This window comes from Lonchura striata, chromosome 6, assembly GCF_046129695.1.
Source record: "Lonchura striata isolate bLonStr1 chromosome 6, bLonStr1.mat, whole genome shotgun sequence".
Taxonomy (NCBI): Eukaryota; Metazoa; Chordata; class Aves; order Passeriformes; family Estrildidae; genus Lonchura; species Lonchura striata.
Window position 1 is genome coordinate 6,791,746 of NC_134608.1, and position 17,661 is coordinate 6,809,406.

The 17,661-nt window shown below is 44.2% G+C and overlaps 1 protein-coding gene across 1 annotated transcript; it reads right to left on the reverse strand.

The window, feature by feature from the left end:
- Positions 1-340: 340 nt before the first annotated feature.
- On the reverse strand, positions 341-17,557 carry GPHB5 (glycoprotein hormone subunit beta 5). Its single transcript, XM_077783853.1, has 4 exons — positions 17,553-17,557; positions 14,152-14,167; positions 2,249-2,347; positions 341-529 (listed from the first exon to the last, which is right to left on the reverse strand). Exons 1-4 carry the CDS (start codon positions 17,555-17,557, stop codon positions 341-343), a joined length of 309 nt encoding a protein of 102 aa, XP_077639979.1.
- Between the last annotated feature and the right edge of the window lie 104 nt (positions 17,558-17,661).

Sequence of the window (17,661 nt, forward strand, 5' to 3'; positions counted from 1 at the left end):
GGGGTGCAGGGAGAAGGGTCACACAGAGTGAAAAGCTCTGTGGAGGAGGAGGAGGAGGAGGAGGAGGAGGAGGAGGAGGAGGAGGAGGAAGGGAAACTGCAACATTTCTTTTTACCACAGGATTTGCTATTGTAAGGCTGTGGGTTTCTACAGCAATAATGCTTTGAGCAGCATGAGGAGAGGGGATTAAGCCTCATCTGCCCAGAAAAGTCAGTGAGCAGGAGCATTACAGGGCGAGATCAAATTCTGGGCTGATTTACACCCTCAGAATGCTGGAGGTACCAAGGGTATGAAGCTGGGGGAGAATTTGTCCCCTCCTTGCCCAAGCTGGGACGGGAGGTCAGTAGGTCTCACACTCAGTGGTAGCAGTGGAGCAGATGTCACAGTCACAGCAGATGGCCACCGGGTAGGTATAGAAGGGGTCCATGTCAGGGGCACACCTGGGCAGCTTCACCATCACCATCCTGGTCTCGTTGTAGGTGCAGATCCATTGGTGGGACTCGATGTAAGGAGGCTCCAGGATGGGTTTCTACAGGGGAGAAATGCTGGCCTCAGGCAAGCTGCAAGACAAACATCTGGAGCCCCAGTTTCCTCAAGGGGATTTTGTGTGAATAGAGGAGCTACTGGATCAGGTGGAAGGGGCCGTGGAAATAAATTTTAGGCTACATCCTTCAACGCTTGCCTCTTGGAGCCCTGCCATGGAGGGGAGTGGGCGCATGTATATGTTTTAGTTTGCTTAAAGCATACAGCTCCAATTAAAACCTGCTTGAAGGAAGACAGAAATTATCCCAAAAGCTTTTTTTTTAGCAGAGTATGAGTGTTTCAACCAAATGCTGCCAAAAGCAGCTGCTTTCTTCCAAGAGCATTGATTTTCCATTAAACATACTCTTTCCAGCAAAACCCTTCATGTGCAAAGCTGCCTAAGAGCAGGGGTGCATCCAGGTGCCAAAGGCTGGGGTTTTTTTCTCAGCCAGACCAGGCTTCCCTGTCAGGCTGCACTTCCCACAAATCCCAATGGCTGTACACTGTGGGGAAAGATCTTGGCACAGCAGCCAGCATAGAAGTCTGCAATTCCTCTGGAAAAAATCAGCTTGGCTAGAGACCTCAGCTATCAGAAGGTGGGAGAAAGCCCTGAAACCCACCCTGCCATGTGGTATCACAGTGGTATTGGTTGTGCTGAAAAATCAGTTTCTCATTAACAGAGGCACCCATTTTCCAAAGACTCCAGGAATGGGCAGCACACACACAGGAATGGGAGCCCACTGCCTAACATCTCCCAGCCAGGAGGCATTTTAATTTCTTTCTTTGCCTCTGTGCTGCGCAAAGAGCCCTCCCTGGGAACCAAGAAGTGGAAGAGAACAAATACAACATTTCAGCAAGGTGATGTGCAGAAACCCCTCCCTCTCACAAAGCCCATCCAAACACATCGTGGTGCCTTCTGGAAGCTGTTGAACCCACAGCCAGGTGCATTCGGCTGAACTACACCCCAGAGGTTCTGCAGTACAGAAGGAGAGGCTGCAAGGTTTTGGAAGCAAGAGGCTGCAAGGTCTTGGAAGGTGTTGCCTGGGAGCAGGGGGAAGCAGGGATCCAGAGATTCCTCCCAGGCACCTCATCCCAGCACTGGTGGCCCTTCCCCTCATCCCACCAAGTCATGAAGGGACTCAGGGCTGGCACACAGACCCTGGCTCCTCCTCTGGTCACTTAGAGAGTCTTTGTCTTCATGTGGACAAAATCCCTCTGAGTTACTCGAGGTTTTCTGAATAAATTAAACGGGGATCGGACCCTTGAGCATTCCAGTTGCAGAACAGCAAAGACAATCAGAACCTTGCTCTCTGACACGTGTGTGGATGGACTTAAGCTTTAGGGGTGTAGAGAGGGAGAAAGAAAGCGCCTAAGTACCTCATATTTATACAGGGCTGTGACTTAAAACGGGTCTAAATTAGATACAGACATTATCTTTGGGATCTGCATTTTGGAACAAAATATATAATTCATTAATCGGGACTTAATCTCCAAAGAATACTTTATTTTTCCAAGCGAAGTAATGAAGTCCCCTTCTCCTCAAGCGTCCGAGCTGTACGAGGCTTTCAGGCTGCGCAGTGACCATTACACAATTAATCCGCTCACGCGGCTGCCGTGCCCGCGCGGGGCAGCGGCGGCCGGCGGGCAGGCGCGGCCGTGGAGCGGACACTGGGCTTGTGTGAGGGGACAGACACCAGCCAGGCGTGTCCCTGCGCCACGGCCTCGCCTGCCAGCCCCCGCGGCGTCCCCAGCAGGCGCCCGCGCTCAGCCGGAGCGCTCGGCAGCCGCGTTTCCTGGCCAGGAAGGTGAATTCCCTCACGGCGTGCTAGCCATGGCAGCTCCATGCTGAGGGCACAAGGGAGAGCAGGGGAGGGCTGGGGCAGGGACACCCCTGGCTGGTGTCTGTCCCCTCAGAAACACAAGGTCCCCCTGTCTGTCCCCCTTCAAACACAAGGTTACCCATCCTCACTCAGCCTGGGAGGAGAGGGGCAGGTGGAGGAATGAGGGGTCACTACTCCCAGAAGTGGAAAATCTCCCTAAAAAGATCTGTCACGGAGTGCAGCAGTGCGAAGGCTTTCCCTGCAGAGCAGTGGGAGTTTGCCTAGAAGACACAAAATCACCAGCCCGTGCTTCAGCCCTAAGATAAGTGGAAAATAATTTGTTCACTGTGATATACTCGCTTACCTTGGTTTGCATAAGAATGTACTAGTGTGTCTTTGAAATGCTTATTTGCTTACAAGGTGATAAGGAGGTTGAGATTAGAGTCCTGGGTGTGTGTATCTGGTCTGCTCGCTGTATCTCAAAAGAAGAGACTTGGAAGCTATCACAACGACCAGACTCAGACTACATCTGGAGAGTCACGCCTGCAAGGAGAAGGGGGGGGATAAAAGGAAGGTTGGGACAGAACATTTTTGCGCGCCGTTGGTGGAGCAGGAGACTCCCCGGCCGCCCAGCGCTGTGCTTTGCCTGCCTTACTCGCTTGCTGTTTTAAATAAAATTGCTTTATTGAATTAAGACACTTCAAATTGCCGTGTCACAATTTATAACAAGCCCCACTGAAATCTGCATGTCACAGATTTGTTTTGCAGCATATGCCTTTCTACCACCCTGCTTGGGCTGTCTTGAGCTCGCACAAAGCCAAGAACTGCACAGCTGGGAGCCGAGCATCCCTGAATTTGTGCTACAATCTCAGCATCTCCCAGAAGTGTTACTGGAGTCGCCAGTACCAGCACCCAGTGCACAGGACTGGTGCCATTCCTCTCCCAGGGCTGGATGTCCCTTCAGCAGAGGGGATGGATGTCCCTTCAGCACAGCTCAGACCAGCCCAGGCTGCCAGGCAGTGATCAGAGCTGGGCAGACAGGGGGGACATGGCCAAGGTGACCAGAGCAACCCTGAATTCCTCACACCTGAGCAGCCCAGCACCCACCAAGACCCTCCGATACCTGCTGACCTTCTGTCTCAGCAAAGAAAGCAAGCAACTTCTCTGGAACAGCTCCTCTGTCAAAAGAAGAGAGCTGGGAAGTAGCTCTAAGCCACGAGGTCCATTTTACAATTCACATATTATCACTGCATTTAAATACATCTATCTTAGAAACTCCAGATTTGACACTGAAGTTTGAGAAAGCTACTGCATGGAGCACAGACTGGTGTGTGCTGTCCTCAGCTGGACAGACCAAAATTAAGTGAGCTGGGACTGCCATTGGCTGATGCTTGAGTCTCCAGGCTCCTCTTAAACAAAATTATTTAAATTTGCTAAATCAGAGCTCTAGATCAGCCCGTGATGTTTGCAGCATATATGTTACCATGTATACACTAGAGTCTTACATGTGATTAAAGACGGCATGATTACATATAACCTTCAAGAGGTAAAAAAATGCTAAAATGCCTTATTTTTTAAAAAAACGTGTATGTGGAGCAAAACAGACAAACTTCAGAACAAATAAAACATTTATCCTTTGCCACTTTAGCAAATTCTGCTGCTTTATTCAGGAACCAGAGCCATGACAGGGAGCAAACACAGACATGCACTCACCTAACTCGTTGGAGTCAGAATTCCTTTTGCAGTTTTAAATTGCAGATGGTGTTTCAGGATGTCAGCGTGAGCAGCAGGAGACCTGCACTGCAATCTCTGTCAGCTTTGTGACCAGAAGATCTCCACAGCAGCTGCTACTGAGACGTCTAATTGCTCAAATTTATAGAAAGGTTCTTGTCAATCAAGGCAGAGCCTTACTTGAACCACCCAAGGCATCAAAGCCATTGACTGTAAAGCAAGGCTCCCCTTTCCAGCAGTGAATAGCTTCAAGGAATTACTGTTATTGCAGGTTATTGTTTCATTATCTGATCAAAAAAGGAGTATCTCAGTGAGTGAAATTATGAGCATGCACTGGGGCAAAATGGATCATCTTTTCCATAATGGATTATCAACATCTTTGTGAAGGAATTGGAAGTTGGCTCTGAAATTATCGTTACCCCTATAATTAACAAGCCCTAAGTAAATATCCTCAAGAGAGACTTCTCAGATATTTGTACAAAAAATTACCTGGATTTTTGTCAATTGCAGAAATCTTTTTTGATTTCTCTGTACAAGCAAGGGCAAGAGATTTGGGGAGAAGGTGAGAGCTTGCAAGGAAAGAAAGTGTTCTTCTCTTGGTAAGCTAGGCAGCTGAAACAGGTGAGCTCCACTGTGAAAGGAAATTTAGAAACTATTGTCCTCTGCCTTCACTGTGCAAACCCAATTTTCAGCTGTGCACAGGACAGGGAGCAGCTGAGGAATTTGGTTCTGTGAAAAACTTGCTGGTCAGTGAGTTCACAAAAAATGAGTGGGAGAAAGAAGTGGAGCCATAAGCTCACACAGTGGCCTGGGGAAAGTCACCTCCCTTCCTTTCCACCATGGATGGACAGTGACTTCCCAGCTCCAGTGCCCAGAACAATCCAGAAAAGACAGGGCAAGTGTCAGAGATTATGGACCCCTCAGGATGAATTTGTCAGAGGCAGCCACGGCAATACAACCCAGCCATGAGAATAAAAAACACAGGGGAAATCTTGATTTGAATAAAATCCATGCTACAATGTCTTAGAGGGAAAAACAAAATAAGTAGAAATCAAAAAAAGAGTAGAGAAAAAAACCACAATAACCAAACAAAACAGCATCTGTTGATGTCCAGAACATGCATCTTATCAAATAAGAAGCAGTGATTTACTATGATCTTGTGATTTACCTTAAAAATATCCAACACTTATTTCTGATGGATTCCATTCAGGCTTTCTGTAGTATGAGCTGTGGAAAACAGCAAATTGCCATTGAGGAAAAGAGATATTGAACCATTCAGGAACCAACAAGGCACGCCACAATGGTGCTCTCCCTTTTTTAGGGTAAATAACCCATGGCTCGAGGTCCCTGTTTCACTGCCAAGGTCAGCAGCCCACATTTGGTGCAGCAGCAGAGCTCACACTTGTTCTCAAGCCCTGGGAGCCCCAGAGCACTTGCTGGGTTTCATTACTCAGCTTGGAGCAGCCACACAAGCTGGAGTGTAAAAGGCTGGTTATTTACTCTCAAGGTCTACCTTTCTGTCTGAATTAGGAAACAGTGATTGGAAAAAGTGAAAGAGGCAAGGGATTGTCTGAAAAACAGAAAAGCAGCAGGCATTTAGTGCTGTTGCCATGTTGCCATCATGACATGAGCAACAGCTGCTTCAAGTAATTAATTCACCTAACAGACACCAAAAGAATAATAATAATAATAATAAAAAAAGGACAGAACAGAATTTTTAATAAAAAATTTGAAAAGTTAGGAGGGAGGGTTTGTTTAAAATCTGTCCCAGTATTCTCCCTCAATATTGTTCCCAGTCTCACTGGCAGTAAATGACTCCAGGTTCAAATAAAAGGTGATCAGGTGAGATGTTGGAGGAGGAATGTTGAATGGAGGTGTTGTGAATGTCTCATCACTTTGTCATCAATTTTGTCACTGATCTAAAACAATGACTTTCCACTAAAATAACCCTAAAATTAATTTTCACTGACCAAAAATAAATCTAGAAAATAAACTTCTAGAGCTTATTCAAAAATATACAGTTTGAAAGTTCCTGACTTATGGGGAAAGCATGAAAAAGTAAAAATACTGAGCTTAAGTCCCCTTTATTTGATTCTGGAAATGTACCAGCAAAAATCAGCCTAAGATGAGAGGCAGGTACAGGAAATACGTGCCAGATGGCAGATGAACCAGCTTTGACAGATTCCTCTTCTTTTATGGATTAAAAAACCAGGTGCTGGAGTTATTGTGTAATGCAGCTTGGTTTCAGTGACTCCAGCTAAGTAAGATCCTGTTCTCTCATCTCCATTTGTACTGAACGGCCTCTTAGAGTGAAATAAAAGAGAAATTGCAGACTCTCTTTTTCTGTCTCTAGAAAATCCAATCTGTTTGTGGGACAGACACCAATTCCTGAAGGATTTGCACTGTGTTGTGTGAAAAGCCTGAGTGCTGGCTTTTTCCCATGCAGAGTTTTTGCTGTCTTACTGTTCTGTGAGTTTATCTCATTTAAGTTAATCAATAAATACGCCAGTAGGATTTCAAATCGGGTTGATCATGAGAAAGGGGCTGAGATGAGCTATTTAATGAGACAGAGCAAGGGACATAGCAATGCTGAGTGGCTGCACACAGTAAGCACTGCACAGAGCCATGTAGGCTCTGGCAGGCCAAAATAATCTGGTGACCATTCAGGCAAGAAAAGTCAGTGACTGGACAGGAGATATTTAATGCACTGCACACAGGAGGGGTTTGGAAAGGTGGGTGTTAGTTCAAAAGTAAGACAGAAGGAGAAATGGGTGAGAAATCCAGGTGGTGTGGGATGGCTGGCCAAGTTCACAGGAGGTGGCACCCAAGACAGGTTAGGGTTCAGTTTAGAATAGAGTGAGTCATAAAACAATCAGGTAGGATACATAGCTATAAATGTTAGAGGTAATTTGATGAACTCATGGGGGAAAAAAATAGCACTGGAATCACTTTTCCCTATACAAGTTAACATCTGACTTTAGGTCAATAGGTTGTTTACTCTTTGCTGGTAGTTTTGGAAAAAAGATAACCTTTATGTCCTGAAAACAGCATTTCAAACAAGTGCATTAAAATTGTTTAATCCATCCCCACAGCTGCTGCGTGTTTGTCTTGGAGTGTGACTTTCTGTCATTTTCTATATTTTGAAAGAATACAAGGAGTTGGTTTGTAAAGGGACAGACAAAGCAGGTTTAGCCTTGAGAGGGCATGGCTGATCTGTAAATGAAAATCAAAGGCAGCAAGTAAAGCTCCTTGAAGGGCTCTGATAGAAACACTGCCAAGTGTAAGCACAGGGAGCAAAATGCAGCCATCAGGAAATGTGTTCCCGGGCAGGAATGAGATAAATGTGGGCTCTCCCTGCTAACAATGGGACACCAGTCCCTGCTGAATGTCTCGGGCACACAAAGCCACTTCTGCTTTAAAAGACTTTCTGCTCATTTTGCTTCCTGGGCTTAACACAACACGAGCTGGCACCGGCTGAATGAGCATTAGGGGGAGAAGAATGTAGTCAGGAAAGAGGATTTCTTCAGGCTGCTGTGGCAGTAAATCACACCACACTTAGTACTCGGGGGAATGAGCCCTCTTATAGAGGAGATAAACACTTTGTGCAGCTTGTGGGGATACCTGTGTGAGGAATGGCAGAGCAGCCCAGTGAGCACACCTGTAAAATCCAGCCCTGCAGATGTGAAATGCTGTGGAAAAGCTCTGTGCTGACTGCAGCAGAATCCCAGCTGTTTCAGCACAGCCACTGCCTCAGCAGCACGGCTGTTATGAGGAATCTGTCAGACACGATTCTTCTCTTCCTTTTCCATCAGGCTTGGAAAATGAAGTCCAAGGGTGAGGCTTAACAGTAACAAAAAACACTAATCCACAGTTTGCTTGAGGCACATCTATCCTGGAGAGATAACACTCCTCTGCTAAAAAAGGCCTGTAGCTTTGATGGATTCAACCCAGAAGAGAACTAATGAAGGTCCTACAGACACTAGAAGAGCTGAAGTTTCTAAAATTTGGTAGTGCACATCTCTGACATACAGATATTGCACCCAAAACCTAAAGGTAATTCCAATAAAGATAAATCCATAGCAGAACTGCAGGTTTAGTTCAGAACCTGATCGTAACCTGATTTGATACTATATGGACAAAAACCTGATTTGGTACTATATGGACAAAAAGTATAATGTGAACACATTTACTAAAATTCTTTTTTTATATGTTCATATACAGGGTACCTCAAAAAAGCTAGTTTCTCAAGTCTTACACTTTGAGCAAAATGCTTTGCAAGTAGAAATCAGAAGGACAAATATAAAGGCAAGAACGGAAGTAAAGACTCTCCATTGTCAAGAAAATAACAGGTTCAAATAAAATTAATCATAACCCAATGGCAAAGAACAGCAAAATTTAAAATAAAAGATGTGATAGACCTGACCAGTCTGTCTGATACCTGTCCCAGTCTAACTAGTGCAAATATTGATTCGAGTCTTGCTTTACTGTGGCTGTAAGTTACATGTTGCAAAGATTAACAGAAGGCAGCATTTCTCAAAGCCTGACTGGCAGCAAGAATTTACCTGCAACAGGGGCATTCCTGGGGAGTTCCCTGAAGGTTCAGGGGTTGTGGTATATGCAGTGGTGAGGGGGCAAACACAAAAACACATATCCTGAATGGATGAGGAGGGGAGTAAAGGTACAACACTGAGCCCAGGCTGTGGAACTCCTTTGTCAGGGTCTTTAGGAAAGTAAAGAGACTCTGGAAAGGTGCATCTGTCAAGCATAGCTCCTGATAGTAATTGGTCAAACATCACTTCACCACACTGTTGGTAATATTCTTCTCAGTTTTCTCAGGCACTTTGGATGCATGTGTACCCTCACATTGTCATCACACACAGCCACATTTTCTTCCCTATCAAACTCTCCCTTCGTGGTGATGATGCTGATCACATTCAACCCAGAATCTGGATTCAAGAATTCAAATCCAATGGAATTGGCTGAATATTGATGGGAGAGAGAACTGGGCTCTCTAATTGTACACCAGGGAATTGCCTGGAGATTTGATCTGAGTTCATTACAGCGTGGAAAAGATTTTTCCAATAAATAGAGTTGCTATGCAAACTTTATGTGGCTGACAGTAACCACTTTAGCTCAAGTCTCTTCTGCACTGCATAGCTTTCCTCTAACACTCTTTTTAGAAAATGGATTTTAGTCTTTTAGGACAGACTAATGAGCAATGACACAGCTGCTCTGGGCTCAGAATTTGAAGATGAAGCTTCTTAGTCAGAACTACAGAAGTTCAAAGACACATTACCTTAATTCAATAATTTCCCTACTGCTCATGGCCAGTTCACTAGAAAACAGACAGACACCTTGTTTGACTCACATCACCCCCAGTGCTAATGCTCCGTTTTTAACATTGCCTTCCTGATGAGTGAAGTTTGCAAATTAGACAAAGCTGGAAATGAAATCTCCTGAAAAAAAGCTACTGTCTCTTCCTGTGAATCCTGTCAGAATAAACTCATAGAACTATTGAACTAATCAAAATCCAGCCAGGGAAAAAAACACGATGGGAGTCCCAAACCCCAGAGAGGCACTTGGCCAAGTCAAACCTCAGCACAGCATAGACCCAGACAGCAACAGGCAAGTGGCAGAAGCAGATAGAACCAAATCTTCCAGCCTGAACTCTTTTTAACCCCTGGGGAAATGTGGATCTCAGAAAACACTTTGAGTCCTCAGACTGTTTCCAGTTCTTCACCCTGTTCCCACTGATTTTAACAAGTTCTTTGTAGGTGCAGATTCATCCCATGTCATGGGACCAGCAGGGCTCACAGAGGCCAGGAAGAAAAATATGATCCAGCAGGCCAGAAACAAACCCCACCACCATACAGACAGCTGAGGTACCAGAAGCTGTCCAGGCTTCTGTTGTCTATCTTGAGTCACCAACTTGTCAGCAACTGAGGAATTACCAGGGGAGAAAGATAAGAAGAGTGAGAGATAGGAAAGATCCCTCTTTCACCTCTGAGCATCACTGCCACAAGCACATCACACTGTGACTGTCTCACCAACCTCTCAGGGCGGAATTTCTTCCTAATTAACATCACTCATTATAGTTTACAGCTTATTTACAAATTCTGGTATCACAGTAATAATGATTTCACCTGAGCTGAAAGTTCAGGTCAGAGCCCTCACTCTCCTGCATGTGGATTAATCAATAGAGAGTAACTGAAAAGAGTACCACAAATTCAATTTTATGGTGCTAATGCTACACACCTCTGCCCTTCTTCAAGCATGCTTTTTTATTCTGCTGTCTTTGTAAGCTATATCTACTTTAATTAGATCAGACAGATAAATCCTAATAAAAACAAAACACTTTTGTCATTTAAAAGCACTTTCAAACCAGACATTACTTTATAAAGATCAGACAGACTAACAAGACAAGTTTCATTTTTCACAAAGCTTGATATAGTACTTGATTCTGACAATGTCAGCTATATCCTCTGAAGTTCAAAAGTCAAATATGTAAATCATGGCTGAATATAACAATTTCTTGCTTTGCTTGCAGCTGGCATGTGGCAAATAGATGTTGAAATCCAGCTGCTTAAATCCTCAATCATCCATTTAGGTTTTAACCCAGCAGTAAATGACTAAAAAGTACGTTTGCAGAGGTGTGTGCCAAACTGTTCCCCAGGGATTCCCACTCGACTCATAAAAGACTCTGAACTTCTTGGACATGTAAAGAATACAACATACAGATGTTGCTTTATAAGGAAAATGCATTATAAATTATTCACAGACTAAGCTAAAATGATAATAAGATGCTGGGTTTGACTCGAAACATAAGGCTAGAAAATGAAATTTCAGTTTTGCCTCTTCAATTAGCATCAGGGTTCAGGTGTCCTGCAGGCTTCAGTTTCTGAACACTTTATAAAGCATCACCCAAGAGCAACGAACACTGTAGGTTAAATTTACCAGGGTTAGCAGTGGCCAAATCTCCACTGGCACTGAAAGGGGAAAACTGCTGGTCTGTGCTTACTTTAGAAAACCCTCCTCACAGAGGCTGGCCACAGAATGCCAAGACACAGAACAAACTCCAAAGGCACAGCCCAGCATTTACTGATCATCCTGCTTTGGGTGGCATTCCTGCACAGAGTGGAGAGCACGGGTGGAACTATAATGTGTCTCTAAAGAGACTGGTACCAATGACAGCTTCTGGACCTCACAGTTGCACAGACTTTTTCAACTGAGAAATCACTTTATTTTTTTAATCCAAGGAGCCAGAGTGTTGACAGATAGATTAAAATTATCTAATCTGCTCTCTTCCACCTTTTAAGTTCTTTGAGGCATGCATAGGACCATGTCCAGGCAAAGGTCTTCCAAACTTTCTAATCAATATATATAAGAAACAGACAGTGACTGCAGGCTGAGTAACACAGATTTTGCCTGACCCAAGGGGAACTCTGGAATAAAAAGGAATTTTCATGTCACAGGAAAGTGGGAACTTCAAACCATGGTCCAAGGAACCCTGCTTTAAGTGTGGTCTTCTTGTCATCATTGTCAAGGCGTTTTTAACACCAAAGCCACTGGACACTGAATTTTCATAGATTTTTTAAAAAGGCTCAGGGCATTTCATCTGGGCATAGTGTTATTCAGAATCTCTCCTCTGCCAAGCCTGTTTGGCACATGCAAATAGGAAATTACTGGAGGACTGAATACAGCTCCCTACAGCTGCTGTTGCCCTCTCCTCAGCACCTGAAGAGAAGGACAACAACCTCTCTAAACTCCACACAGAGGTCAGCCTAAAACAGTCACATACAAGGACAGGTAAAACCACAGAATCATTAAGGATGGAAAATACTTTTAAAATCACTGAGTCCAACTGTTAATCCAGCACTGCCAAGCCCACCACTAAACCATGTCCCCAATTGCCACATCTGCAAATCTTTTAAACACCTCCAGGAATGGTGATTTCATTTCCCCAGGCAGCCTCTGCCAGTGCTTGACCACCCTTTGGGTGAAGAAATTTTTCCTAATGCCCAATCTAAATGTCCTCTGGCACAACTAGAGGTGGTTTCTCTTGTCCTGCTCCTGTTACTTGGGAAAACAGACCCACAACACCTGGCTGCAGCTTCCCTCCAGGGAGCTGTGGAGAGTGAGAAGGTCTCCCCTGAGCCTCCTTTTCTCCAGGCTGAGCCCCCCCAGCTCCCTCAGCTGCTCCTCACAGGACTTGTGCTCCAGACCCTGCTCCAGCTCTGCTCTCCTTCTCTGTTCCAACCCCTCAAGGTCCTTCTTGTAGTGAGGGGCCCAAAACTGAGCCCAGGATTGGAGGTGTAGCCTCACCAGTGCCCAGCACAGGGGACAATCCCTGCCCTGCTCCTGCTGCCACACTGTCACTGACACAGGCCAAGTTCCCTTGGCCTTTTTGGCCACCTGGGCACACCTGGCTCATGTTCAGCCACTGCTGACCAGCACCCCCAGGCAGTCAAGAGATCCAGACTGAGCTTTTCACTGATATGGCTGAGACAACCCTATCCTGTGACATCTTAAAAAATGCCTTGTCTCCTTAATTCCTTAAACATCTGATCATCTTTCAAGGCAGATAAATGTTCAAACAGATTTTGGCTGGTCTTTTCACCTCACTGTAGCACCTCCAGCTTTAAAAGTTCATTCCAAACCCACATTTTTCCTTCTCCTCTCAGGTCTGGGGCAGAGCAGCATATTCCATGCAAGGTCCCTTTTTCCACAGTGACAGTGCTGGTCCACTTCCATTACAGGGTGCCAAAACAGATGGTACACACCTTGCTTCTCAGCATCACAGTGACATTTACTGCAGTCCATACAAAATACCTCTCCTGGATGCATTTGATATTCTTTGAACAAAGCAAGTGAAATTATACTGCTTACTTCCCATTTTTTCCTCATGTCAGAGAATAGGTTAGCAGGTTCTTTTTTTGCAAGACAGCATGTTTTACATAATTAATAATAATGGAGACTCTCAGAGGAGAAAAGTTTTAGTAACACCAGTCATGAAATGACAACTGCACCAGGAAAGGGCAACTCCCTGCTCCTGAAAGGAAAAAAAAAATCCTTTCCATTTCCCCAGTAGCAGAATAACATCTTTTGAACAATGCTGCCCTGTTCATAACCAAATTCTTTTGTAGGCAGACATTGTGTCTAGACAGCCTCAGAAAAACTGCCTCACTTAACATCCCAGGGCTGGGGTTCACTGCATGTGCTGAATTGTTTACCTGAATGCTCAGGTACAGATGACAAATTATGCAGCAGAGATTTATTCAGTTTTCTCTGGAGCTGATGGGTGCCATTGTAAAACAGGCAGGAAGCAAACTGGGATCACACATTCCCTCTGAAGCTCATATCCATAAAAGCTCTCTAGAGGTCACACAGACAATGTACACACAATAGTGGATGATGTGAATAGGATCCTTTTACTGCAGGAAGAGGAAATGAGTCCATGTCACCCCTGTTAGTACTGACCACTTTCCCACATAGGCACAGCAGATTTGTCCAATCTCCTCACAGATCTTTATTTTACTTTTGGTGACAGCAACAGGCCTTCCATCATTGACTCTGGCAGGAAGAGAATTAAGTCCTGCAGTTTACAGAAGAGCTGTACTTAATCTGTCTTGTCACGTTTCTGTACTTGGAAGAGGCAAGATCTCCATCATTCAAGCTCATATTAGTGCAGTCATGGTAAAACCAATACAATAATCTTTAAAAAAACCCCAGACCTTAGCCTTGGATAGAAAACATCTGATTTATCTTTGAGATGTAAACAAAATCCCCTTCTGCAGAGAGACAAACTCTATTCTGGACTAACACAAACCTCTTTTCTTCATCTCCTCCCCTCCAGGCATCTGATTCTTTGGGAAGTGAAGAACTCAGGGAAGTGTGTGGTGGGATGGAAAACCCAAGGACTGGGGATCCAATGGAGAGTGGGTGAGGGTTACCCCACAGCCCTCTCTCCTCAGGGAAGGGAGGAATCACACAGGGAATAGGGATGTCTTCCCTGCATCGCTCACACTCCCACCCCATCCCACAGGGATGCCAGAAACCCTTCTCCTCCTCCTCCCCTCACCTTCTCAGTCCTCATTCTGAGGGCAAAGAGATAACAGCCCCAGGTCTGGGGAGACACTCCCAGAAGCTGAGGCACTACTTGGAAAATGTATTAGCATGAACGGCCTGATGGGGATAATGGATGGGAATGAGAGAATGTGAACACATGGAAAACAAGTCAAGGTTACAGTAAAGGCAAATACATTTTAAAGATGTGTTTTAGGGATTTCATCTGCTGCCAAGTCAGGCAGCACAGCAGAGGACAAGCCAGTGTGGAAGTAAGGTCACAGACGTTTAACTGACTACCAGCATTTCCATAGCAATGGAATCACTGCTGCTAAGCCTGACCTGTATTTTGCCCACCCTGGCTACTGAAAAAGAATATTGTGGTATAAATGCTTTTCCTTTCATCTGATTTTTCTGTTTCTGGTCCATAAAGCACTGTAATATAAAACTTGACCCGTTTCTGCCTTGAACTAACTACCCTGCTACAATGAATGAAGTTTGGCCCAACAGCAATCCCATGAAATCAGGCTTAAGTTGAAGCAACAACTTAAGCATTAGTAATCAAGTTTTATTTATTGCTGCAAGATCTGGATTCTATGCCTACACTCCCTGCTGCACTGATGATGCAATCAAAACAGGATATTCTACATCAGTGACTAATTGACACCCAAAAAAGAAAAGCCACTATGACATTAAATGGCTTATTTATAGATTTTGTTTTCCTAGACAATTAATTCAAGCATATAAATTTAATTATTAGATTTCAAATCCTACTAATAGATTGTATACTGTCCCATGAAATTATATACAGCACACATATCATTGTCAATGACTTTAGAGGGGATTGGTAAATTAGAATAGGAAGTGAGAAGCAGTTTGATTGTGGATTTAACAGAAATATAAAATATAGCAATTACTATTGAAAGGGGATAGGAAAAATTATATGTGTGTGTTTTTGCAGTGTAATTCAGTTAATCTATTTTCCAAGCAACTGAAATCATAGGGTAAAGGGTACATTCTGGGCACACCTGGTTCCTGCTGGAAAAATGTTCTCTGGCACCTGAATGCCAGGTTTGGTCAAGTCTGAAGCATTTGATGTAAACTGGGGGATCTTTGTTATCAAAGTGTATTTGAACTGCAGAGAAAGTCACTAACTCACACCCAGTGCAAGAAAACAGATGAAATTTCAGGGGAAAAAAAAAAAAAAGCTGAAAAAGTTGGAAGTTGAGGGACTAAAATTCCATGGGACAAGTGGCCACCTCTGCTCTCCAAAATTCGGACAAAAAATAGGCAAGCAAGAACTCTTGCACATGCTTGGCCTGTCTAACCTTGGCCTGTATTAGCAGAAGAATCCAAAAGGTTTGTGCAGGTTGTGAGCTCGGGATCTTTGCAGATATTGATCAGAGGACTAATTACAATTGTGTGTGGTGAGAGGACAAGGGGGAATGGCTTCAAACTGATGGAGGGCAGGGTTAGACAGGATAGTAGGAAAAATTCTTTATTGTGAGGGTGCTGAGGCCCCTGGCACAGGCTGCCCAGAGAAGTTGTGGCTGCCCCACCCAGGGAGTCTTCAGGCCAGATTGAATGGGGCTTGGAACCACCTGATCTGGTGGAAGGACCTCTAAAAAAATCCTATTTCTTTAGCTGACCACTTGGAAAGGCATTTGCTTGGAAAAGGCTGAAATGCCCCCTGGTCTGTAGTTATGTTCCCCTTATGACAAGCTCAACTAGAACAGCACATTTTGCTTAAATTCAGCCCAATACAAGTCCTTACACTTGGGTTTGCAGAACCTAGTGCACCACAGGAGAAAGAGGGGCTGGGGGCACGACAGTGCAGTGGAAAATATTCTTTTCTTTGTATTCCCGAGTCATTTTTGTCTGGCCAGAACTGGTGTTTGAAATGTACATTACCACTAACCGTGACAATTATTGTCTGATGATTGTCATGGAGAGCAAATAGCAATAATATCCCCTTGTGCTTGTGAAATAGTCTGTGGGCTAACAAACTAATTACCACTGTCTGAATTCCACATTTCCTTCCTCCAGAAATGAAGAGTGCCCTTTGCCAAGTTGCAGTTTACTCCAAGATTTGGCACCTGCAGACTTGAGCCTGGTGCCTCCAAGATGCCTGAAATGGAAGATTATGTAATGCAGATGCCCATATTGGTTGGAGACAGTTAAAAAAATATAGAGCAATTTTTCATTCATGCACATCGTATACATTGTCAAATATCTAAAAAAGCAGGGGATTTGCTGCATAGCCTTTGGGATGAGCATAAACTGTAATCCCACTCGGCACACTTTGCAGAATTAATGTAAAAACCTAAAACTGAGCTGGATCAGTTGTCCAGTTTGCTCACACAGCTCAACCACATTCAAAAGGCAAAGATTCCAACCTGAGCCTGCTCAGTTCACAGAAGGTTTGCAGGTAACCTCTGCCTTTACTGCTGGAGGCTGCACAAATCCTTGTGCAAACCCAAGGGCTCCAAGCTGGCTGTCAGAGCCACTCTGCCCCAGCGTGCTCCCGCTGAGGCTGGGGCTCCAGGAATATTCACTGCTGGGCCACTGCTTCCTCTGTCAGGGAAGTGCACAGGCTTCTTACACAAGGAAAAGCTTGCAAAGTAAGAATTTTGACAAGATTCAGCTGGTGTATAGAATATTCTTTTCTCATTCTCTTTTTGGAAGCCCGTCCCAGATGCAGGGATAATGCCAAGTTCCCAGATGCTTTCAGTGTGTATCAAAGTATGAAATGAAAAACCAGACATTTCTTTAAATGAAACTCAAGCTTTCCATCCTTCCCAAGTGACCCCCAACTTCTCACACGTTCAGTGACTTCAAGGGGGGGATAATACTGAATAGACAAGATGGACAGGGGGGAAATAAAACCAAACAAACATAAAAATAGTGCAAGATACAAGTTTTTGTATGACCTATTTTCATGGAAACTCCCAGAAGAGCCTGTTGTCACTGCTCTCAGTGGATTGGTACACTTGCTTGTTACTAACAAATTCAGGATATTTGATTTAGTTTCAGCTCCATCTTTAAAACCACAGATCATAATCTGAGACCTTGTATCACTGTCCAGTTTAACTCCCAAGCTATTCCTTCAGAGTACACGGAGGCACTAATTAATGCAGCCTTGGGAGCAAGTTGGTTTTTTGTACCTGCACACAAAACTTCTGTAGGCTACACACTTGTGATCTGAGGTCCAAACTTAATGTAAGATAAACCAGACATTCTGCTGCTGCATGAGAAACCAAAACAGCCCTGAGAAGGAAAGAACAAGATGAAAAATTAGCAAAGCAATTATCGTTACTCAAAGTAGGAAACTAATTTAAGTTTTTAATTCCAATCCTGTAAAGGTTGATTTCTAACTTGCAAGTAAGAAGACAAATCCTACCCTGGAGGCCAACTTACTGCATGTTCGGTTTTTTTTTTAACTTTAGAAAATACTTGTCTTGCAATAAGAAAGTAGAGAGACACGGAGTTGTTAAGCTGAATTGCCCTGAATATTGTCTTACAAGTA